Raw genomic sequence first — 25,158 nt, forward strand, 5'->3', positions numbered from 1 at the left:
ATGCTATCCACCTCCAGAGAAAGAACTAATGGAATCTGAATGCAGATCAAAGCATACTTTAAAATTTTTCTTTATTTTTCTAGGGGTTTTTTTTTGGTCTATTTTTCACAGAATGACTTACATGAAAATATGTTTTGCATGGCTGCACTTGTATAATTTACATCAAATTGCTTGCCTTCTCAATGAGGGGGGAGGAGGGGAAGGGAAAGAATTTGGAACTCAGAATTTAAAAAAAAAGTTAAAAACTGTTTTTACATGCAATTGAAAAAAATTTTTTAAAAAATGATGAGCAGAATGTTTTTAGAAAAACCTGGGAAGACTTATATGAACTCATGCAAAGTGAAGTGAGCAGAACCAGAACATTGTACACAGTAACCCCAAGATTGTATGATGATCAGCTATGAATGACTTTACTATTCTGATCAATACAATGATCCAAGATAATTCCAAAGGACCTATGCTGAAAAATGCAATCTACCTCCAGAGGAAAAAACCGATGGAGTCTAAATACAGATTGAAGCATAATTTTTTCACTTTCTTTATTTTTCTTGTTTTTTGTTTTATTTACAACATGGCTAACATGGAAATGTATTTCGCATGATTTCACACGTATAATTGGTGTAACATTTTTTGCCTTCAAAATGGGTAGGAGAGGGGTGGGAGGAAGGGAGAATATTTAGAACTCAAAATTTTTTTTAATAAAAAAAATATTTTAAAGAGAGAGCAGAGTGGGAAAAGAGGCTGGAAACAGAATCTTGTTGAGCCACATTTAGAGGGCAGGAGGAGGATGAAGATTGAAGGAGACAAGAGAAGAAGCAGTTAGAAAAGTAAGAAAGTGTTTTTTTTTCCCATCAAATTGGAGATAACCCTTCCCCTTTCTTCCCTGCCTCCTTGGCCATCCACAGTCCCCCACAACTTTTACTGCCTTAGGGTTATCAACCAGACCAAACTGGCCTCTAACCTGTGGATGGCCAGAGTGGAATAGAGAAGGCTAAAGACAGGAGATTCAGGAATCAAACAGCAATTTAATTTCAAAGTGAGGAAAACAGCTTACAAGCAAAGGCCATCTTCCTAAGAAGTAGGGCTCACCTGTTTATGGCAGGACTAGGGTTTTTAAGTATGAAAACCACAAACGACTGGACCACAACACAAGCGTTCTTGAGTCTTGAGTAAATAGTCTCCAAGTCCACAGCTGGACCACAGCACAGGCATTCTTGGGTCTTGTGTGAACAGTCTCCAAGTTGAGCCTTGTGATTGTTCAGGGGGCACAGAACCAGGGTTAGTGTGTCCAGGAACAGAAGCAAGGCACCTATTTCAGTTCACTGGCAATTACAAGCACAGGGATTGTTAGCATGTCAGAGGGTCTGATTGATCACTTTGACTGCAACGTTAGCTTCCAAGTCAAGGTCCCCTGGAAAGTAGGGAAGTTCCAGCAAATCTGAATAGTTAATATAATCATTACACATATTATATCAATTAATAGGAAAATTATAGATCTCATTAATCTCATTACAACAGGGTGAAGCTGGCTTATTATTGAAACTACTTCCCTGGCCTCAGAATCTAGAGAGGCAATGGTAATGGCCTGGTTTATCTCCTTAATTGTGAAGTCCTATCTACCCCTCACTGTATAACTCATCACAGAACGTACCATTGTATATATAGATATATATGTGTGTATATACATGTACATGTATTTATATATGCATGTGTAGATATGTATATATACACATGTATGTGTACATGTATATATGTATTCACATTAAACTAGCATTATAATAAAGGGATAAATAATGTAGGACCTACACAAAGTTACTGTGTGCTGTAGAGGTGATAGGAATTGAACATGTCCTGTTAAGGTCCTAAAGCCTTCTCTGTTATCTTGTACACATATAAGGAACACAGATCTGCCCTCCGGTAAATAATAGCTAACGTTTATATAGCGCCTACTTTATGCCAGGCACGGTGCTAATGTTAAGTGCTTTATAATGATTATCTCATTTGGTCCTCATAACAACCATGGGAGGTAGGTGCTATTATTATCCCCATTTTACAGATGTGGAAACAGAGAAACAGAGGTTAAGTGACTTGCCCAGGGTTTCACAGCTAGTAAGTGTCTGAGGCTGGGTTTGAATTCAAATCTTCCTGACTCCAGGCTGGGTGCTTTATCTGCTGCACCACCTAGCTATCTAATACATGTTTTGAAATATATACTCATAGCCTGTCATACTAGCACCCAGGCCCTAGTCACACAGAATTGCTGGGACGGGTACCAGGACAGATCACACTGGAAAGCTGAGTACATTTCTACTTGGAATTGTTGGTTGAGGTCATTCACTGATGTCCTAGTTTAGGGTCTGGAAATCAGGGAATTTTCAATTATCAATTATAAACAAATGCAGAAAAGCAAAAAATAACTTTTATGGACAACTTACTAGTTGAGTTGACTCTGGGCAAGTCATTTAACCCCGTTTGCCTCAGTCTCTTCATCTGTAAAATGAGCTGAAGAAGGAAATGCCAAACCACTCCAGTATCTTTGCCAAGAAAATCCCTAATGGAGTCACAAAGAGTCAGAAAGGGCTGAACAATAACACGATGTTAAAGAAAAAAATACTTCAACCTACTGGAAGAAATAAAGAAATCACTTGCCAAGAAATGATAGTGCAGATCACAGCAGACTTTTCAGGGAAGACAGTGAACATTTAAAAAAACTGGAATACAAGTAAAGGCCAAGAATCCACAATTATCATCCACAGAAATTCAGTATCTTTTTTTTTTTAAGTGACAAACATTTAAAAACAAACCAGGATTTGGAAAAGATTACAGTGAGATATATGCACTTCATAAGCATGTTCCCTTTCAACTACAATCAAGTCTCCTAGACAAATAAACAATCCACATTGCATAAAAACCTACAGCAAACAAAATGGAAGAACCCTGAGTATTATATGGACTGGATCGTTACATTTTTCAGGAGAGTGTTTTGAGGGAGCAGAGAGGAAAATCAAAAAGAGGAGAGACAAGGGAAGAAAGTAATTCCAAAGTAAAATTCCTGTTAATGGACAAAGAGGAAGCCTAAAATAAGGTTGTAACATAGTTATTAATATAAAAAGAACTTTATTTGCAGTGTTTTTTAAATTATGTTTTGGTTGATAGCAAAAAGAAGAGAAAGTATGTTTTCTTCCTATTAGAATTATGAAAGATGAGCCTAACACTTGGAACACTGATTAAACTGATTAAATTCTCCAATAAAACAAAAGAGGATCACAGAAATACAGGTTCTAATAATACACTGTTAACACGAATCAAATTTAATCCAGAAATATTTAAACAGATTCAAAATGAAATTTTCTAAAACTTACCATGCTCTACCAAAATCGTAACCAAAAGTGGCACTAATGATATTAGATAAAAGTGAATTCAAACCAGAAAACAGTAAAAGAGGTAAACACTTTGATTTTGTGATGTTTATTTTATTTGCCTTCATTTTAGTCGTTTTTCTTCTCTCTTATATGATCGAGGAGAATATATAAGAAGTCTGGGTACCTTTAACTGGTCATTGTACTGTTTTGGCAGTATGCTTTTTTACATGCTATTTATTTATTTTTCATTTTCTTATTTTAGTTGTTCGAGGTCAGAAGTACATCCTTTGAATATAGTAATATCAGATCCCGCTTTAAAACTACCATGAAAAATTTTGATATTCAAAAGATAATGAGGAATCAGAACCCATCGCTCTGGAACGATTTTCAGCGGTTTGTAGCCATGTGAAATGCTTGTGCTAATAATAGCTAATATTTATATAGTGCTTACGGTGCCAGGAACTGTGCTAAGCACTTTACAATTTTTGTCGCATTTGATCCTCACAATAACTCCATAATAGGTGCTGTTATTATCCCCATTTTGCAAGTGAGGAAATTGGCAAACCAGAGGTTAAATAACTTGCAGGGTTAAGCAGCCAGTAAGTGTTTGAAGCTGTATTTGAAATCAGGTCTTTCTGACTCCAGACCTGGCAGTCTCAGCACTATGGTGTCCCCTAGCCGCCTAGCTTCGCTATACCCTAAAACCAACCCAAGTACTGTAAGACCTGTTGTTTCGAGGTATACGCTTGCTTAGTTAGCTGTACTAATCACCCAGAAATTTGTTATCTCTTGCAGCTTTTTTTCCCACTGTGCAGATTTTGTTTTATGTAAGTTTCTGTCCCTTTTGGGGGGCTCTAACCTGAGTCTGCTGTTGGATTGACTAAAGAGAAGCTGAAAGCTGATAGAACAAAGTATTATTAATATTAGAATTTAGTTGGGATCTTATTAGCAGAGGGACAGAGTCTTGTTCTGTACATTAAAGCTGACATTTCTCCCGTCAGGAAGAAGAGGAGAATGTTGAATGGGGGAAATGAAAAGATATTATTTCATGCAGCAGACGCATTCAACATGCATATAATTTGCAATTTAAATTTTGACTGGAGCTTCCAGTCACTGCGTGAAGCAAAATATGGAAAAGGTTTGTACTATATGTGTAAGTTACGGTGATAAAAATAATAGCTGATATTTGTATAGCACATAAATTTTTACAAAGTGTTTTATGTACATTTTCTTATTTTATCCTCACAACAATCCTGGGAGGTAAGTACCATTATTATTCCTGTATTACAGATAAGAAAACTGAGGCAGAGGTTAAGTGACTTGACCAGAGTCCCACAGGCAGTGAGTGTCTGAAGCTGGATCTGAACTTGGAACTTCTTGACTCCAGACTCAGCACTCTCTCCATTGCTCAACCTAGCTACCTGTCATCACCTACCCTTCAGTGAATTGCTTGGGGCAGTGAGGGTTAAAATGAATTGATTAGGATTACTCTGCCAGTATGTTTCAGAGGCATCACCTGAAAACACATCTTTCTCACTCTGAGGCCAACTCTATCTACTACACCACACTGCTTGTCTAAATAGAAGTTATATTCATATAAACACATGATTATCTTTCCTCTTGTTAGTATTAGCTTTTGTTGTTTGTTCATGTCTGACTCTTTGTGACCCTAGTTGGGGTTTTCTTGGCAAATATACTGGCATTTCCTTGGCATTTCCTTCTCCAGCTCAGTTTATAGACAAGGAAACTGAGGCAAACAGGGTTCAGTGACTTGCCCAGGGACACAGAGCTAGTAAGTGTCTGAGGTCAGATTTGAACTCATGAAGATAGTCTTCCTCACTCTAGGCCCTGCACTCCATCCACTGTACTGTCTAGCTAGAGTTTGATAATTGCTGCTTGAAATCCATACTTTGCTCATTTCTTCTGTTTCAGAAATAGAGGGTCATCAGCACCTGTGCACCTCAATAAACATGTCAAATTTCAGTTTGTATTTTTAGAGATGTGAGACCTTAGGTCTCCCCTAAGGCACTGAGGACAAATTATCAATAGACGTGAAATCCCATAATCAATGGAACATGGCATTGTTTGATTTTTCTATGAATTTATACACACCTTGATTCATAACTAAAAAGTTCTTGTGTGATGGTTAGTCAATGACAAAGCAAGGAAGTTTACTGGGAATCCATAATTCCATCATTTCACTAAGTACTCCTAGAAAGTTCCTGCCCGGGCAATCTTTTGCCATTTAATCAATGAATCAGCAAGGTTCCTTATTGTGACCCTGCTATTGCTAGAGACATCAAGAAGCGCAGTGATCATTGCTGACTTACTTTCCACTATGCTTAGAACATATCCTAGAAAATATCTGCCCCTGGAGCTTTCATGGATGTTCATGATGTACTCCATGAAAACGTGCCCTTAATTAGAGTTTTCTTTTTTTTATTTTAATTTTAAATTTTTATTAATTTATTTATTTTTAGTTTTCAATATTTACTTCCACAAGATTTTGAGTTCTAAATTTTCTCCCCATCTCGTCCCTTCCCCCACCCCAAGATGGCATGCATTCCGAATACCCCTTCCCCTAATCTGCCCTCTCTTCTATCTCCCATCCCCTTTCTCTTATCCCCGTCCCCTTCTATTATCTTATAGGGCAGGATAGATTTCTATACCCCATTGCCTGTATATCTTATTTCCCAGTTGCCTCTGAAAGCAATTTTTTAATATTTGTTTTTAAAATTTTGGGTTCCAAATTTTCTCCCTTCCTCCCTCCCCACCCATCCTCATTGAGAAGGCAAGCAATACAGGTTATACATGTGTAGTCACGCAAAACACCTCCATAGTAGTCATGTTGTGAAAAACCAACCACATTTCCCTTTATCCTGTCCCACCCCCCCATTTTTTCCACTCCCTTCCCTGACTCCATTCCTTCCTCAGAAGTGTCTGCTTCTGATCACCCCCTCCCCCAATATGCTCTCCCCTCTACCATCCCCCTGTTCTCTTATGCCCTTCCCCCTTACCCTCCTGCAGAGTAATTCAGACCTCCATACCCAACTTAGTATGTATGGTATTCCCTCCTCAAGCCAAATCCAATGAGAGCAAGATTCACTCATTCCCTCTCACCTGTTCCCATTTCCCCTTCCACTGTTAAATCCCTTTCCTGTGTGAATAATTTACCCCATTCTACCTCTCCCTCTTTCCCTCTCCCAGCACAATCCTCTATCACCCCTTAATTTTATTCTCCAGATATCACCTCTTCATCCTCAGCCCACTCCAGCCCTCTATCCGTCTATCCATCTATCTATCTATCTATCTATCTATCTATCTATCTATCTACATACATACATACATATAATTTTTTCCCTCCAACTACCCTAATATTGACAAAGGTCTCATGAGTCATAAATATCATCTTTCCATGCAGGAATGTAAACAGTTCAACCTTAATAAGTCCCTTATGATTTCTCTTTTCTGTTTACCCCTTCATGCTTCTCTTGAGTCTTGTATTTGAAAGTCAAATTTTCTATTGAGCTCTATTCTTTTCATCAAGAATGTTTGAAAGTCCTCTATTTCACTGAATGTCTGTCCATTTTTTCCCCTGAAGGATTATACTCAGTTTTGCTGGGTAGGTATAGAGTTTCCTTTGACAGCTCCTTCCATTTCCATAGACATCATCACCTCTCCTAACTCTGACACATGCCAGCCAGATAGCTCTGAATCTCTCAGTGCTCCAGATAACTCTGAAACTAAGTTATATTACCACTACCACTCCAGAAACCTCTCCACAACAAACACAGCCTCTGTTAGCTCCTAAGCTTTTCTGGAGATATTTCAAAGGTACAGTTTAGAACACCAGACATTTATCTATAGTGTCCAGGTTTTGGAAGAAAATAAATTAAGCAGGTAAACTTGGTGAGTCATTCCATCCTAGAAGAATTTGGTCCTATTTTGGAACAATCCCCCCTACCTGTAGATGTATGAAATGTCTTTTAGTGCCCCCTCATACTGTGTCATCCTATATTCAAATAAACTCCCATGCTTTTTTGAAATTTTATTCCCTCTGATTCACTTCATAAGGTTCATATTTGATAGTACATACACCAGAGCCCACTTTAACTCAAAGTTGTCATAAATACATAATAGAATGACCCTGAACATTAAGAATCCATGATATTTCTAGTCCACAGTTTCCCACACATGTTACAGAATTTCAGATTATCACTCCTCCATCATTCTTTCTTCATGGTAGCTAGAGGAGAGTATGGTTAGCAGCTAAGAAAGAGTCATTTTCCAAGATAGAATGTCACTGGTGCTTAGCTACAGAAAAAAAATTAACTGCTTATCAAGAAAAATTCTACTTCCACAGACCAAGTAGAATGTCTGTTTTTACTTTGATCTAGTTGTATAAGTAGGATGAAGTGATGAAGGCTTTTGCCCTAAGGCACCAAAATTTAGAGAAGTTCTGTCAGAAACACTTTCATCTCTTCTGTAGCATAGAAATATCTGAATTAGTTCCTCGTCAGTGAAAAAAAAAGTAGGAAGCTATCATGTCATTGTATAATGACAAAGCTTGGCTGTGGAAAATTGAGAAAGATGTACGTCCCACATTTTTAGGAGCAGGCCAAGGGGCATGAGTGTGGGATGTTACATATACTGGAAGACAGTTGATTTTGCTAAAATCTTTTTTTCTCTTCTTTTTTTATTCTTTGACACAAGGTATTTGTTAGGCAGGAGAGAAAAGAAGAATATATTCAGAATGGAAGGTACTTTAAAACAAAAGATTAAAAAAAAAGAGTGGGTGGGGCAGCTAGGTGACTCAGTGGATAGAGCACTGGCCCTGAAGTCAGGAGGACCTGAGTTCAAATCCAGCCTCAGATCAAGCACTTGACACTTACTAGTTGTGTGACCCTGGGCAACTCACTTAACCCCAGTTGCCTTTAAAAAGAAAAAGAGTGGGGCAGCTAGTGGATAGAGCAGCAGTCCTAGATTTAGGAGGACCTGAGTTCAAATCCAGCCTCATTCACTTAGTAGCTATGTGACCCTTGGCAAGTTACTTAACCCTGATTGCCTCAAAAAAAGAGTTATGAACAAAAATATATGTATATTTTTAAATAGGAGGCTTCTAAATAATGGTTTCCTTCCTTGGTGGCCACATTCTAGGCAAACTTCTCCCCCAACCATGGTTCACCTCCTATCTCTAACACATGCTAGCCAGATAACTCTGAATGTCTCAGTGCTCCAGATAATTCTGAAACTAAGTTATATTAGTCGTCCTTCATAGCTGAATAACTCTTAGGAAGGACACAATGATGACTGGTTATAAACGTTGAGAAGAGCTTTTAGAGGTATTTGGAAAACAAAAAATCAGCCTTTTAATTTTTGGTCAAGTGGGTAGTACTTCTGTTTGAAAACACTCCAGAAACCTCTCCACAATAAACACAGCCTCTGTTAGTGCCAAAGCTTGTCTAGAGATACTTTAAAGGTACAGTCTAGAACACCAGACATTTCTCTATAGTGTCTAGGTTTTGGAAGAAAACCAAATAAGCAGGCAAACTCAGTGAGTCATTCCATCCTAGAAGAATTTGGTCCCATTTTAGAACAGTCCCCCTACCTATAGATGTATGAAATGTCTCATAGGGTCATATTTGCCATCTGAAAAAAAAGAACTTTTTTTTTCTTCTGTATTTTTCTAAACACTGGAGAATATGAAGGTGTTAAACTTTATCTCTGGAAAAACTCAGAACTGGCTTGTTTGGTGTTGTGGAAAGTTTTAATGCTTTCTACACGATTGGTAATCAACTGTTTTATATATTTGTTTTCAATTTTCATTTCTACAAATAAGCACTGTAATTAAAGCTATTAGAAGAAAATCTCTGAACTATTGAAACTATTGAGGACTTCCAGGAGCCAAGATGGTAGAGTGAGCAGTAAATTGCCATAATTCTCTCATATTCATCTCCAAACAATCATAAAGTAGCACCCTGAAACAAATCCTGGAATAGCAGAACCAGCAAAAAGACAGAGTGAAACAATTTCTTCATTCAGGAAACTTGTAAGGTCAGCAGGAAAGGTCTGTCTCACTGGGGTAAAGAGGGAGCATCGTCTGGGATAGGAAGTGTCCCAGCAAGCCCCACCTCAGCCAACCAGTAGGAGATCCTGAGCCGAGTGCGGTGAAGCAGGCAAACACCAACACTAGGACCCCCCCTCCTCCAAGCCTCAGCCTAGCCAGTGAAATGGGGCAGCCTCCAGCTCCAAGAACCACCACATGCTTCAGTTTAGCCCCAGGCAAACAGGCACCTCCAGCAGCCAGACCACCACATGCTTCAGTGTAGCTCAGGGAAACAGGCAGAAGCCAATGCAGGAAAACCCTTTGGGCCTCAGCACACACCAGACACCAGCACTGGGACCCTGCCTCAGCACCAGGTAAGCTACCAGACCCTTATAGACTCCAGCACCACCAGCCATCCACCACTCCATTCCCTCAGAGCAACCCCAGATAGTAGGTCCCCCGTGGCCTCAGGGCATCATCAGCGCAGCACCAGGTAAACAGCCAGGGCCTACAGCCCTGGGCACAAGAAGCTGAGACAGTGCTCCTTTCACCCCAGGAGCAGAGTTCAAATTTAAAGAAAGGAAAAAGGCCAAAAAAACATGGGCAAAAAGCAACAAAAAAAGAATCTGACTGCAGAAAGTTATTACAGTGACAGGGAAGATCATCTCACAAACTTAGAAGAGGACAACAATGTCAAAACACCCAAGGGCAAAACCCCAAAGAAAAACAGGAAGTGATCTCAAGTCCAGAAAAAACTCACGGAAGAGCTCAAAAAGGAGCTTAAAAATCAAATAAGAGAGGTAGAAGAAAAATTGGCAAAAGAAATGAGATTGATGTAAGAGAATTATGAAAAAAGAGTCAACAGCTTGGAAAAAGAAAACAACTGCTTAAAAAGTAGAACTGGCCAAATGGAAAATGAGATATTAAAGTCTACTGAAGAAAATAACTCCTTAAAAAGTACAATTGGTCAAATGGAAAAAGAGATACAAAAGCTAAGTGAGGAAAACAAGTCCTTAAAAGTTAGAATTGGGCAAATGGAAGCTAATGACTCTATGAGACACCAAGAATCAATCAAAAAAATTCAAAAGAATGAAAAAATAGGAAAAAAATGTAAACTACCTCATTGGAAAAACAACTAACCTGGAAAATAAATCCAGGAGAGGCAGTGTCAGAATCATTGGACTACCTGAAAGCCATAAAAAAAAGGAGGACTTAGCATCTTTCAAGAAATGAACAAGAAAATTGTCCTGATATCCTGGAATCAGAAGGCAAAATAGGCATTGAAAGAATCCACCAGTAATCTGAGGAAAGAGATCCCAAAATAAAAACTCCAAGGAACATTATAGCCAAATTTCAGATCGATCAGGTCAAGTCAAAACTACTGCAAGTGGTCAGGAAGAAACAATTCAAATATTGAGGAGCTACCATCAGGATTACACAGGACTTAGCAGCTACAACGTTAAAGAATCAGAAGTCATGGAACATGATATTCCAGAAAGCAAAGGAGCTAGGACTACAACCAAGAATCACTTATCTGGCAAAATTAAGCATAATATATCAAGGGGGGAAAATGGTCATTCAATAAAATAGAAGGATTTCAAGCTTTCACAAGAAGACCAGAATTAAACCAAAAAATTTGACCTGCAATGTGAAGACCCAAGAGAAGCATAAATAGGTAAAAAGAGGAAAAAATATAAGAGATTCAATAGAGTTAAACTCTTTATAGCTCTGTGTGAGAAGATGATACTTGTAATTCTTAAAAATTAAATCACTCATAGTACAGCTAGAAGGAATATACATAGAGGGTGCAGGTATAAGGTGAATTTGAGGGAATTACATAAAAAAATTGAGAGATGAGAAAGGAGTATACTGGGTATAGAAGGAAGGGAGAGGTAGAATGGAGTAAATTATTTCACATGAAGAGGCACGAAAGATCAATACATTAGGGGGGAAGATGGGAGAATGGGTGATGGGCATAGCTTGAAACTTATTCTCATCAATATTGGCTCAAAGAGGGAATAATATACACAATCAGTTGAATATGGCAATCTATTTTACCCAACAGGAAAGCAGGAAGGGAAGAGATTAAGTAAGAGGGTAGAGGGGACTGACACAAGGGAGGGTAGTTCAGGGGAGGTGGTAGACAGAAGCAAAACACTGGTTAGGAAAGAAAGGGTGAGAGGAGAGAGAGTACAAACAGAAGGAAAAAACAGAAAGGAGGGAGATACACAGTTAATAATCATAACTGTAAATATGAATGGGATGAACTCTCCCATAAAATGGAAGCAGATAGCAGAGTGGATCAAAAACAAGAATCCTATAATATGTTGTTTATAAGAAACACATTTGAAGCAAAGAGACACACAAAGAGTAAAAGTAAAGGGCTGGAGCAGAATCTATTAAAAAGCAGGGGTAGTAATCCTGATCTCAGACAAAGTAAAAGCCAAAATAGACCTAATTAAAAGAGATAAGGAAGGAAACTACATCTTGCTAAAAGATATTATAGACAATGAAGCAATATCCATACTAAACATATATGCACCCAGTGGTATAGCATCCAGATTTTTAAGGAGAAGTTGTGAGTGATGGGAAGAAGTAGATAGCAAAACTATACTAGACCTCAGCTGTCCCCTCTCAGAACTTGATAAATCCAACCAAAAAGTAAATAAGAAAGTAACTAAGGAGGTAAATAAAATATTAGAAAGGTTAGATATGACACACCTTTGGAGAAAACTAAATGGGAACAGAAAGGAATATACCTTTCTCTCAGCAGCACATGGCACCTACACAAAAACTGATCATGTATTAGAGCATAAAAACTCAAAATCAAATGTAGAAAGGCAGAAATATTAAATGTATTCCTTTCAGATCATAATGCAGTGAAAGTTACATTCAACAAAGGGCAGTGGAAAGATAGATTAAAAATTAATTGGAAACTAAATAACCTAATCCTAGAGAATAAGTGGGTCAAAGAACAAATCATAGAAATCATCTATTTGTTTAAAGAGAATGACAACGAGACAACTTACCAAAATTTATGGGAGGCAGCCAAAGCAGTATTTAAGGGAAATTTATTTCTCTAAATTCTTATATCAACAAAATAGAAAAAGAACAGATGAATGAATTGGGTATGCAACTTTAAAAAAAACTAGAAAAGAAAAAATTTAAAATCCCCAATTAAGCACCAAATTGGAAGTCTTGAAAATCAAAGGTGAGATTAATAAGATTGAAAGTTAAAAAAAAACTATTGAATTAAAAAACAAAACTAGGAACCAGTTTTATGAAAAAAAAAACAACCAACAAGATAGATAAACCATTGATTAATCTGGTTAAAAAAAGAAAACCAAATATCTAGTATCAAAAATGAAAAGGGTGAAATTACCACCAGTGATGAAGAAATTAAAGCAATCATTAGGAAATGTTTTGCACAATTATATACCAAATAAATCTAAAAATCTAAGTGAAATCAGTGAATATTTACAAAAATATAAATTACCCAGATTAACAGATCAGGAAATAGAATGCCTAAATAACCTCATCTTAGAAAAAGAAATTGAACAAGCCATTAATGAACTCCCTAAGAAATAATCCCCAGGACCAGATGGGTTCACAAGTGAAATCCACCAAACATTTAAAGAACAATTAATTCCAGTATTATATAAAGTATTTGGAAAAATAAGTGGAGTCCTACCCAGATTCCTTTTATGACACAAATATGGTGTTGATACCTAAACCAGGAAGAGCTAAAACAGAAAAAGAAAATCATAGACCAGTTTCTCAAATGAATATTGAGGCAAAAATTTTGAACAAAATACTAGCAAGGTGATTACAACAATGTATCACAAGGATTATACATTATGACCAGGTGGGATTTATACCAAGAATGCAGGGTTGGTTCAATATTAGGAAAACTATCAACATCATTGACCATTATCAATAACAAAACCAACAGAAATCATATGATTATCTCAATAGATGCTGAAAAAGCTTTTTACAAAATACAGCACCCATTCGTATTAAAAACAATAGAGAGCATTGAAATAAAAGGAACATTCCTTACAATAAAAAGCAATATCTATCTAAAATCATCAGCAAGCATTATCTGTAATGGGGATAAGCCATAAGCCTTCCCAATAAGATTAGGGTAAAGCAAGAATGTCCCTTATCACCACTGTTATTTAATTTAGTACAAGAAATGTTAGCTATAGCAATAAAAAAGAAAAAGAAATTGAAGGAATTAGAATAGATAAAGAGGGAAAGAAGTTATCACTCTTTGCAGATGATATGATGGCATATTTAGACAATCAACTGAAAAACTACTTGAAATAATTAACAACTTTAACAGGATTGCAGGATGTAAGATAAACCCACATAAATCATTAGCATTTCTTTATATGACCAATGAAGCCCAACAGCAAGAGATAGAAAGAGAAATTCCACTTAAAATAACTGTTGAAAATATGAAATACTTGGTAGTCTACCTGCCAAGACAAACCCAGGAAGTATATGAAGCAATTACAAAACACACAAATAAAGTCAGATCTAAACAACTGGGAAAACATCAATTGCTCATGGGTAGGCTGAGCCAATATAATAAAAATGACAATTCTGCCTAAACTAATTTACTTATTCAGTGCCATGCCAATCAAAGTACCAAAAAATCATTTGATAGAGCTAGAAAAAATAACACAATTCATATGGAAGAACAAAAGGTCAAGAATATCAAGGGAATTAATGAAAAAAATACAAAGGAAGGTGGCCTAGCAATACCAGATCTCAAAATTATATTATAAAGATGTAATCATCAAAACTATCTGGTACTGGCTAAGAAATAGAGTGGTAGATCAGTGGAATAGATTAGGTACACAAGACACAGTAGTCAATGACCATAGTAACCTAGTTTTTTTGTAAACCTAAAGACTAGCCTTTGGAATAAGAACTCGCTATTTGACAAAAACTGCTATGAAAATTGGAAAACAATAGAGCACAAATTAGGTATAGACCAATATATCACACTGTTTACCAAAATAAGCTCAAAATGGGTGCATGATTTAGATATAAAAGGTAACACTATAAGCAAATAAGAAGAGCAAGGAATAGTGTACCTGTCAGATCTATGGAGAAGGGAAGAATTCATGACCAAACAGGAGATGACATTATGAAATGTAAAAGAGATAATTTTGATTATATTCAATTAAAAGTTTTGCACGAACAAAACCAAAGCAGCCAAAATTAGAAGAAAATGAATTGCTAAAATTGTCTCAATACATGAGTGAAAAAAATAAAATACTATTTTTAAAATTTTTTAATAAAAAGAGAAAAATAGAATGAATACAAACTAGAAAAAAAACCTAAATTACAAAGGAGTCATGGATCTGCATTGGTGGAAGGATTTTCCACATTTGGAAAATGCCCCATACTAATGAAATGACAGACTTAGATCAAAATGGATTTTAGATTTGGAAGGAACTTTGATCCATATTCAATTCAAGAAGTATTTATTAAGTATGTACTATGGCCAGGTATTTGTGCTAGGTACCAGGAATGCTAAGTAAATAGTCAATAAATATTAAATGCTTACTATGTCTTAAGTGCTGGTGAGAAAGAAAGGAAGAAAAAGAAAGAGAAAAGAAGCTAATTCCCTGCCCACAAGGAGCTTACAATCTAATAAGGGCAAACACATAAAGGGAAGCTTCTGGCAATGGGCACAGGGGAGAGGAGGTGGAAAAGGCACCTGAAATGGGGTCATAATGGAGAAGTTCCAAAGTGATACAGCCAGGTGAGAGATGAGAAATCTGAGCTGAGCTTCCTCCTTAAATGGATCTTACCCTCCAGTCAGAGAGGCAGAGAATGATGATATGGTGGAGTACCATGGCTGATACAGGAAGGTAAAACTATCCCAATAATGAACAAAAACATAATAGTCTCTGTCCTCAGGTAACTCACAGTCTACTGAGGTGACGCAACATATATACAAACTAAGTAAATACATTTTTTCTCCTTAAAAAAGTTTGTTATTATTATTTTTCAAGTAACAAGTATTTTTTCCTTAATCTGTCCCTCCCACCCCCCATTAAGTAATTTTTTAAAAAAAACCTGAAAAAACAAATGCCTCAATATATAGCTATTGTTCATCAAAACAATATGCTTCTAATTGTTCTCCTTACCTCAAGTTTCTCTCTTCTCTAATCCATCTGCCACATAGCTGCTAACAGAATTTTTCAAAATTGCAAATCTGACTGTGTCATTCCCTATACAATAAACTCCAAAGCCTCCCAATTGTTTTTATGATCAAATATAAGCCCCTCTGCTTGCCTTTGAACCCCTCCACAACCTAGCCACAACCTGCCTTCCCAACCATATTAAATATTATTCCCCTTTCTGAACTCTGGGATGCAGCAAAATTGGCCCTCTGGCTGTTTCTCATCTACAACACTTGTCTCTTGTCTGTGCCTTTGCACTGGCTGTGCTCTATGCCAGGAATGCACTCCCACCTCACTTCGGTCTCTTAGAATCCCTTATTTTCTTCAAAACTCTACTCAGGTGTCATTCTTTCCATGACGCCTTTTCATGTTCCCCTATCGGCAGGTGCCTGCCCCAGCCCCAATTTACGTTGTATTTGTTTTGCCTATACTTGACTAATGTACCTGTTCTCTCATGATAAAATGTGTGTTTCTTGAAGACAGGGACTATATCCCCAGTGCCTAATGCAGTGCCTGGTATACAATAAGCACTTAAAAAATGCTTGGCTTTTTTTTTTTCAGATTGATTGATGATCACACAACTAGCAAAGTAGGGACTGGAACCCAGATATCTTAACTCATGCTTCCCCTTCAGTATTGTTTCCACTACATTTGCTCTATATGTGTACATATAAGACAAACCTATTAAATAGACCAAAATGCGATCCAGTGACACTGGCCTTCATTTCCCCACTCCAGGGATTTTCCTCGGCTGTCCCCCATCCCTAGAACACCCTCTTTTTTCATTTCCTATTCCTAGCTTCTCTAGCTCAGGTCTGAGTTAAAATCCCACCTTCTACGGTTCCCTTAGTGCTCATTAATGCCTTCCCTCTATTCATTATCTCAAATTTTTCCTGTCTTTATCCTGTTCGTACATAATTGTTCCTGTTTCTAGGAGCCATAGGTGGAATGTAAAAACTCTACCCAGTCATGGGGCCTAAAATAAAATTCTGGATAATCCAACCTGCATCAGAATGAAAAAGATAATGCTGCCAGTTAAGGGTTAGTGAGATACCTTAATGTTCAAACTAGGTGATTTCAGAAGGAAAACTGTTTAAATGAGCTCTCCTAGTCAAGAGAATACTTGAATTCTTTCAGATCAGTAAAAAAGGTCTAAAGTCCTTTGAACTTGGTAGACTCAACAGTATTTGAAAAGTGAGGCAGAAAGACAGTGAGACAAAAAGCACTGTCTCAGTACTACTTTGGATATGTTTGACATGTACTGTGTTAAATGGCATTAGAAAACCAGAAATGATAAGTCATTATCATAACTAATAGGGAAGGAATCTCTTATTACTGAACTGTGCTCTGAGATGTTCAAAGACCTATTTTCTGTATTAAAGTATTCTTAAAAGAAAACAAATGTATTTGTGAAAATGGTGTCCTGTATTGAGTGTTTGTGCAATCAGAGCTATGTTGTAAACTATTCTTGTAATATCTAGTTATTTTGAAAGATTTGTATAATAGATTATTCTGGATATACAAGTAATAAAGATGATGAACTTGAAAAAAAATAATTGTTCCTGTTGCTGCTCCCATTAGACTATGAATTGTTTTTTGCCTTTTTTAAATTCCCCCCCACCCCCCCAGTGCTTATATGGTGCCTGGCATATAGTAGACTTTGAGTAAATGCTTGTTAACTTGCCTTGCCTGAACTATATTTTTTATAGTGAGACTCAAATAAGATATTGTATGTGTGGAATTTTTTTAAATATGGAAGGTGTATTTTTAATCATTTTAACATCGTAATGATGCATATGATTTCAGGTCATGTGGAAACAGTGGATCAAAGTCACAAAGTGATAATGTGTTCTTATGTATTAACACTCTTCTTTCCAATGTCATCCTCATCCTCGTTCTCTTCTGATTATTCCTAGGTATTTACTTTGCGAAAGACGCCTGCTCTTCCCACAACAATCATAAGAGCAGTGCCAAAAACAGGATTATGTTTGTTGCCCAAGTTTTGGTCGGAGCATTTGTTCAAGGAAAAATGGAGTACACTCATCCTCCTCAAAATGTCACCAGATGTGACAGCTGTGTGGACAACATGACCAGTCCCTCCACTTATGTCATCTTTGATAAACATCAGATTTACCCCGAGTATATCATCGAATATACATATATTGATAAAGGCTGTAGCATTAGTTAGGAAGGAAAGAAGAGAAACATGATCGCACTCAAAATAATGAAATTATTCTGTACTGTAGAACTAGGTTGCCTAGGATAATGGTACTACTTTATGCCTAAGCCTAATAATCAGGTATAAAGTATTTGATCCCATCTTTGATTATCATGATTTTCAGCATTTTCTAGAGCAGCACGCTACCTGTTATTGGTTTGGCTCTTTGACAATCATTGCAGTCTCATGTCCTTAATATTTCTGTATGGGGCCAATTTTTGTTTATGTTAAAGAAAATTTAAATTGAGTTAGAAAATACTGGAATAGCCATTGTGATATGTACATATGTCCTGAGGTATTTTAGATCCAAGGATGGGAATTCCAGCTGTAGAGCTGAGACCCTAATCTTTGAAATTCTGAAAATGATTTGTATTAAGTGTGCTGTTGCAAATTAGCAACTATGATAACTTCTACTTATGTGATACGTTAAAGCAGAGGTTCCCAAAGTTATTTGGCCTACTGCACCCTTTTCAAAAAAAGAAATTACTCAACACCACCCCCTGGAAATCCTTAACCCTTTAACAGTTTTTTGAAAATTGTGGCATTTCAAAAAATTATAAATTTTTTTTAAAAAAATGACACATCTTAAATCTAATAATTTATTGTGAATTTGTGGAGTTTTTTTCCTGCATTGAAATTTTGATAATGTAGTATTACATCATGTAACTGTATAGTATATCGTAAACAAGTCATCACATGCATATGAATATTCCTGCCAATGCATACTGGACTTCCCAACAATGCATGACACACTTGCCTGCCAATACTTGCATGTTAAGACCTGTCAGTGGACTTGACCACTGATCAGTTATAACTTGCATTTTGTGTGTTTATTTGGAAAATAATGTAATCACTATGATTTTAACTCTGTCACACAACAGATGAAACATATATGAACGGTTTTTCAAAATTCTCTTCTCTTCTTTCCCTATGCTTCCATCACCTCCTTAGTCTTATTTAACACCCCTCAATTACACCCGAGGCTACTACCAACCCTTTAGATTGTTCCAGCACCCCCCTAGGGAGCGGTATCGCCCACTTTGGGAACCTTTGCAAAAGTTTAAAAGTCTAAATCTTTGAATCAGAAAATAAAATTAATAAAATATTGGAAAGGGAGATAAACAATGAGGACAGAACAAGGGAAAACATCTTGGAAAAGAAATGAGATTGGAGCCAAGCATGGTGGTACACTCCTATAATCCTAGCTACCAGGGAGGTCTAAAGCTGGAGCATAGTTAGATATTTACACTGAGTTTGGCATTAAATTGGTGAGCCCCTGGGAGTGGAGGGCAGGGACCACTAGGTTACCTAAGGAGGAACAAGCCAGCCAAGGTCAGAAATGGAAGTTCCCATGCTGATCAGTAGTGGGATTGGGTTTGGGAGTAGCCCCTGCACTTGGGTATGATAGAAAGACCCAGTCTTTAAAAAGAGACAGAAAGAAAGGATTTAATAAGGGGGTGGGAGTAGGAGGCAAATAGGTAAAAACAAAGATCATCAATAAACTTTTTCAAGAAGAGTTGGACCTCTAAACATCTAAAACGTAGTTATTAACCAAGCTATACAAATTATTCTCAAAAATTAAGAAAAAATTTTTCTGAACATTTTAATTAGACAAATATAGTTCTAGTTCTTAAGCCAGAGAAGGATAAAGCAAAGAAAAAGAAGCATTGAGTAATATCACTAATAATTATAGATATAAAATTTTTCAAAGAAAATTTATTTTTTCCCAATTGCATGTAAACATGTTTTTTAGATTTTTTGAGTTCCAAATTCTCTCCTTCCCTCCCCTCCTGAGACAGTTAGCAATTTGATATAGGTTATACATGTGCAATCATGAGAAACATTTCCATATCAGTCATGTTGTAAAAGAAAAAACAGACCAAGAAAAAAGCACACACACAAAAATAAAGTAAAAATAATATGCTTCAATCTGCATTCATATTCCATCAGTTCTTTCTCTGGATGTGGATAGCATTTTTCTGGATGTAAAAATTTTAAATAAAATCCTAGCAAAAAAAGACTATAGCAAAATATTTTTAAAATGTCATTATGATCAAGTTGGATTTACGCCAGAGATATAAGGATGGTCTAAAGTTAGGAAATCAATTAGCATACTCATACTAAAAACTACTTTAAACAATATGACTATATCAATAGATGCAGTTCAAATCCAACCTCAGACACCTTCTTGCTGTGTTATCCAGGGCAAGTCACTTAATCTCTGCCTCAGTTTCCTAAACTGTAAAATGAGGACAGTAATAGCACCTGCCTTCTAGGGGTGCTGTGAGGATCAAATGAGATAATATTTGTGAAGTGCTTAACATAGTGCCTCATGCATAGTAGGTACTAAATATAAATTTTAACTTATATGTGTTGTTATTATTAAAAAGACTGAGAAAGTACAATACTCATTGATGTTTAAAAAAATAACAAAGTATAAGTGTTGAAAGACCATTTTAAATATTATTGATACAGTCAACATCTTTTGTTATATAGCACAATAAACTCAAAATTTTAACTAAGGGAGAAAATTTTTAATCAACCCAAGGGATAGAGTTGATCATAAAAGGTAAAATAGGTGATCTCTATTTCACAAAACAAAAAAATTTTTGCCTGAAAACAAAATCAATGCAGTTAGAATAAAAAGAAAAAAATACTCTGAGTGGGGGGAAATATTTCCATCAGATATCTCTGATAAAGGTGGGTCTATATAAGACAAAAAGCCAATGAAGAAGTGGTCAAAATAATTGGAAACTATTAACCATAGGAAAGATTGCTCCAAATCACTCATAATAAAACAAATACACACAAAAATAATGCTGAGGTGTCACCTCACATCCAGCAAATTGGCAAAGATGACAAAGGAGGGGAATGATTTGTGTTGGAGGGATGCTGGAAAACCAGGCACACTAATGCAGTGTTTGCTGGTGGTGTGAATTGGTCCGGTCATTCTGGAAATCAATTAGGAATAACACTAAAAACAAATCAATATATCTGTTGCTTTGACCCAGAAATCACTGTTGGATAACTTCCAAAAAGAAATTAAAAATAAAAAGAAAGGCTGTGTATACACTAAAGTATCCTTAGCAACATAGTGGTAGTGAATAATTGGAAATAAAATGTTGAGAAATCACTAAATAAATTGTGATGTATGAATGCAACGTAATCAATGAGCACCTATTTAAGCATCTACTGTATTCTAGACACTGTCATAGGCACCAAGAATAGAAATACAAGGAATGAAACAGTCCTAATTCTTAGAATAAGTACAAAGAGAATAAATGCAAAATACTTAAATACAAGATGGGGGAAGATAGCACTAGCAGTGGAGATCAAGAAAGGCTTCGTGTAGAAGATGGTGTTTGAACTGAGATTTGAAGAAAGAGTGAGAAACTAGGAGACAGAGGTGAGGTGGGGACACATTCCAGGCCTGTTGAATAACCAGTAGAAAGGAATAGAGAAGGAAGAGGGAGTGTCATGTGTGATGAACACAGAGAAGGCTAGTTTGTCTGAACTGCAGGGTGCTGGAAGGGAATAATACATAATGAGGCTGAAAAGGCAGGTTAGGGCCACATTATAAAGGTCTTAAAATGCCAAAAGGAAGAGTTTAAATTTGTTCCAATAGGGAGCTATTGGAATTTTTTGACTAAAGAGAGTTATATGGTTAGATCTGTACTTGAAAATCTTTTTGGCAGCTTATGAAGGATATACTGGAGCAGGGAGAGATGAAGCAGGGAAAATTTTTAGGATGTTGTTGAAATAGTCTAGGTGAGAGGTGATGAAGGACTGAGCTAAGATAGTAGCTGGGTGAGTAGAGAAAAGAGTTCTGATGGGAGAAATGTGGAGATAGAAACAGCAAGACTTAGAAACTGTTGCATGTGAAAGATGTAGGAGAGTGAAGAGTTGAGAAAAATTCCGAGGTTATAAACCTGTGAAACTAGTGAAATATTTGTGTCTTTGACAGAACTAGGGAAATTTGGAAGAGGGAAGTATTTGAGGGTAAAGATAATGAGTTCTGTTTTGGACATGTTGAATTGAAATGGCTCTGAAACATTCAGTTTGAAATATCCAATAGGCGCTTGGTGATAGAGGACTCATTGTGGGTGGAATGGAGGAGGTGTTTGTGTATGGAATATATAAATCTATCATCTCATAGAGATTATCATTAAAACCATGGAAACTGAAGAGGTAACCAAGAGAAAGAGTATGTGTAGATAGATGAAGGTCCAGGTCAGAGCCTGACCATGAGGAACACTACAGATTGGGGCTTGATAAACTAGAAGATAAACCAGCAAAGGAGATTGAGAAGGAGCAGTAACATAGGAGGAGAACCAATGTCACCAATAAAAATTAAAAAAAAAACAGGGAAGAAAGGGTCTGATAGTCTCAAATGGATTATGTTAAGAAGTGTAAGGTGTGAGAAAAGACCTTCCAATTTTTTCAATTAAGAGATTGCTGGTAACTTGTAGAAAGCAGTTGCAGTAAGTGATGAGGTCAGCAGATAGACTGCAAAGAATTAAGGAGTGAGTAGAGGAGAGGACATGGATGCAAAAGTGTAGAAGCTTGGCTGAGAATAGTATGAGAACTTGAGGGAAAGGTATCATCTAGTAAAGGTTTACGGATGGGGGAGATGGAAAATTTAAAGGCTCTAGGGAAGAAACCAGTAGGTAGGGAGAAGTTGAAGAACAGGGAGCAGGGTGATTGAGGTTGCAACTTACTAGACAAAATTAGTGAAATATTACTGGACTCATAAGAAATGACAAATTAAGAATTCTGAGAAGTATGAGAAGACTTACATGAGCAGAACCAGGGAAACACAAATGCATTGAGTGCAATAATGCAATTGGGAGGAACAAAAAAAGGGACTGAAAGGTGTTTAATTATACTGATCAAGCTTAGTCCTCTACAGGACTAAGAATTAATAAAATGTACCTCCCTCCTCACTTTGCAGAAGTGAAGGATTATGGATGTAGAGTATTGTATATCCTATCAGATACAGTTAATATGTTGACTGTTTTTGCTGAAATGCTTGTTTTCTTCTTTCATTCTTAAAATCTTTGTTACAAGAAGAAAGGATATATTTATAAATTAAGGTGATATAAAAATAAAAAGACATTAGTAAAAATAAGATTGAAAGAAGGAAGTTATAAAAAATGATTCCCTGTCATGGTGTTGCACAATAATAATAATAATAAGTAGATTTTAAATTTGCAGTTAATGTTATCTTATTTGAACCTCACAACAACCTGTTAAGGTAGGTATTAGAAATATTTTACAGATAAAGAAACTGAGGCTGAGAGAGGTTAAGTGACCTGAATATGGTTACACTACTGATAAATGCCTAGGTTCTCCTAATTCCCAAGTCCAGTTTTTTATCTCCTGTACTATAATGCCTCTTTGCCAGGAATATGTGGTCATCTAAAATATTGCCCAGCACTTTTGTGGTAGCAATGAACTAAAAACAAAGCAGATACCCATCAGCTACTGAATGACTTGATAAATTGTGATGCATGAATGCTTGAATGTAATGAAGTATTACTGTGCCCTTAAGAAATGAAAAGTATGAAGAATTCAGAGAAGCACAGGAAGACATATCAACTGATACCGAATGACTTAAGAAGAACCACAAAAATATATACACAATGGATATGACAGTGTAAATAAAAAGAACAAAAAAAGGTGAATACTCTGTAATACTCTTTAATTATAGCAGTCAAACTTGGGTCTAGGGAAGAGTTAAGAAAACTCACCTCCCTTCTCTCTTTGCAGAGGTTGGGGAACTATGAGTGTGGAATATTGCATATTCTGTCATATGTAGCTAACATGTTGATTAATTTTGCTCACCTGATTTTTTTTTCTCTTTATTTTATAAACTTTGTCATATAAAGGTTGGTTCATATAAGGTAAGGGAGGGGGAAGGAGGAATATGTTCAGAAAACTAAGGTGATGTAGGAACAAAAGATATCAATAAAAATACATTTTAGAAATAAAATGTCTTTGCCTCATTGTGTTAAAAATCAGCCTTAACACCCAAACGCAGAAATGACAATTGTTATATTGCTATATTAGTGGCAGCTAGGCATGATAGTAGATAGAACACTGGGCCTGGAATCAAGAAGACCTAAGTTTACATCCAGCCTCAGGCACTTACTGTCTTTGTGACCCTGGGCAAGTCATTTAACCTCTGTTTTCCTCAGTTTCCACATCTATAAAATAAGGATAATAATAGTGCCTATCTCCCAGAGTTGTTGTGGTCAAATGATATAATAATTGTAAAGCACTTAGCACAGTGCCTAGCACATCATAAGCTCTATCTATATAAATATTATTATTATTATTATTATATTTATGTAACTAAAATGAGTCAGAAGAGTGTCACCCATAGGAAAAAGAAATGGTAGGTTAAAAATCCATTGAATATTTATGGTATATGGTTGAACCAAAGTGGGCATCTGTTAGCTAATTAGGGTGCTTAGAAGAGAAGTTGGTGGTTCCACACTGGAATTTCTGGTATAATTGACTGTACCTTGATGGAGTGTGCATATTCCTGGATTTGGTTTTTTAGCTTTGGAGGCTCAGAAACAGTTTACCCAGCTGTGATCAGTCAGTAGGGAATCTAATCACAAACCAAAATCACAGGAGATTGACTGATCAACTACCATATTGTTGTTCAATCATGTCTGACTCTTCATGACCCCACTTGTGGTTTTCTTGGTAAAGATACTGCAGTGGTTTGCCATTTCCTTCTCCAGCTCATTTTACAAATGAGAAAACTGAGGTAAACAGAGTTAAGTGACTTGCCCAGGATTACATAGCTATAAGTGCTGAAGGCACATTTGAACTCGTGAAGATGAGTCATCCTGACTTCAGGCCCAGTATTCTATCCTCTACATCACCTAGCTGCCCTATTAAACCACTGTATAGTGCATTATATACCCTGGTCCATGAACCGAAGCCGTAGGAAGTGCTCTCTGACGGTGGTGGGCTCACAAAAGAAACCAATAGATCAAACAGTTGCTTGTTGAGCAAAGATTTAAAAAGGAAGAAAGAAGATTTATGTCACCTCCAAAAAAACCATAGAGCTATAAACAGCCTCAGAGACCATCAAGTCCCACCCTATCGTTTTACAGATGAGGAAGCTGAGGCACAAGGTTAAGTCATTGTCTGGGGTCATCCAGCTAATAAGTATCTGATACACTATTTAAACCCATATCTCCTTGACTTCAGATCCAAAGTCCTATCCGTCATGACCTCTATCTGATCTATCCAACATGACCTGGTTGATCTGTTACCCTTCTATATAGGGATATTTGTCTTGAAATGCTAGTC

At 36.6% G+C, this 25,158-nt stretch overlaps 1 protein-coding gene across 2 annotated transcripts in view; it reads left to right on the forward strand.

Annotated features, from left to right (window-relative positions):
• ZC3HAV1 (zinc finger CCCH-type containing, antiviral 1) overlaps positions 1–23,821 on the forward strand; it is a 96,205-nt gene extending 72,384 nt beyond the window's left edge. For both annotated transcript variants that reach the window (XM_020998070.2, XM_020998069.2), the window contains exons 12-14: positions 3,625–3,755; positions 4,364–4,500; positions 17,528–23,821. In XM_020998070.2, the coding sequence (XP_020853729.1) occupies positions 3,625–3,755; positions 4,364–4,500; positions 17,528–17,799 (540 nt within the window). In that variant the 3' untranslated portion in view covers positions 17,800–23,821. The remainder of the gene's footprint in view (positions 1–3,624; positions 3,756–4,363; positions 4,501–17,527) is intronic.
• The last annotated feature ends 1,337 nt before the right edge of the window (positions 23,822–25,158 follow it).

Source organism: Phascolarctos cinereus, unplaced genomic scaffold (genome assembly GCF_003287225.1).
Source record: "Phascolarctos cinereus isolate Bilbo 61053 unplaced genomic scaffold, phaCin_HiC Scaffold_1;HRSCAF=81, whole genome shotgun sequence".
Taxonomy (NCBI): domain Eukaryota; kingdom Metazoa; phylum Chordata; class Mammalia; order Diprotodontia; family Phascolarctidae; genus Phascolarctos; species Phascolarctos cinereus.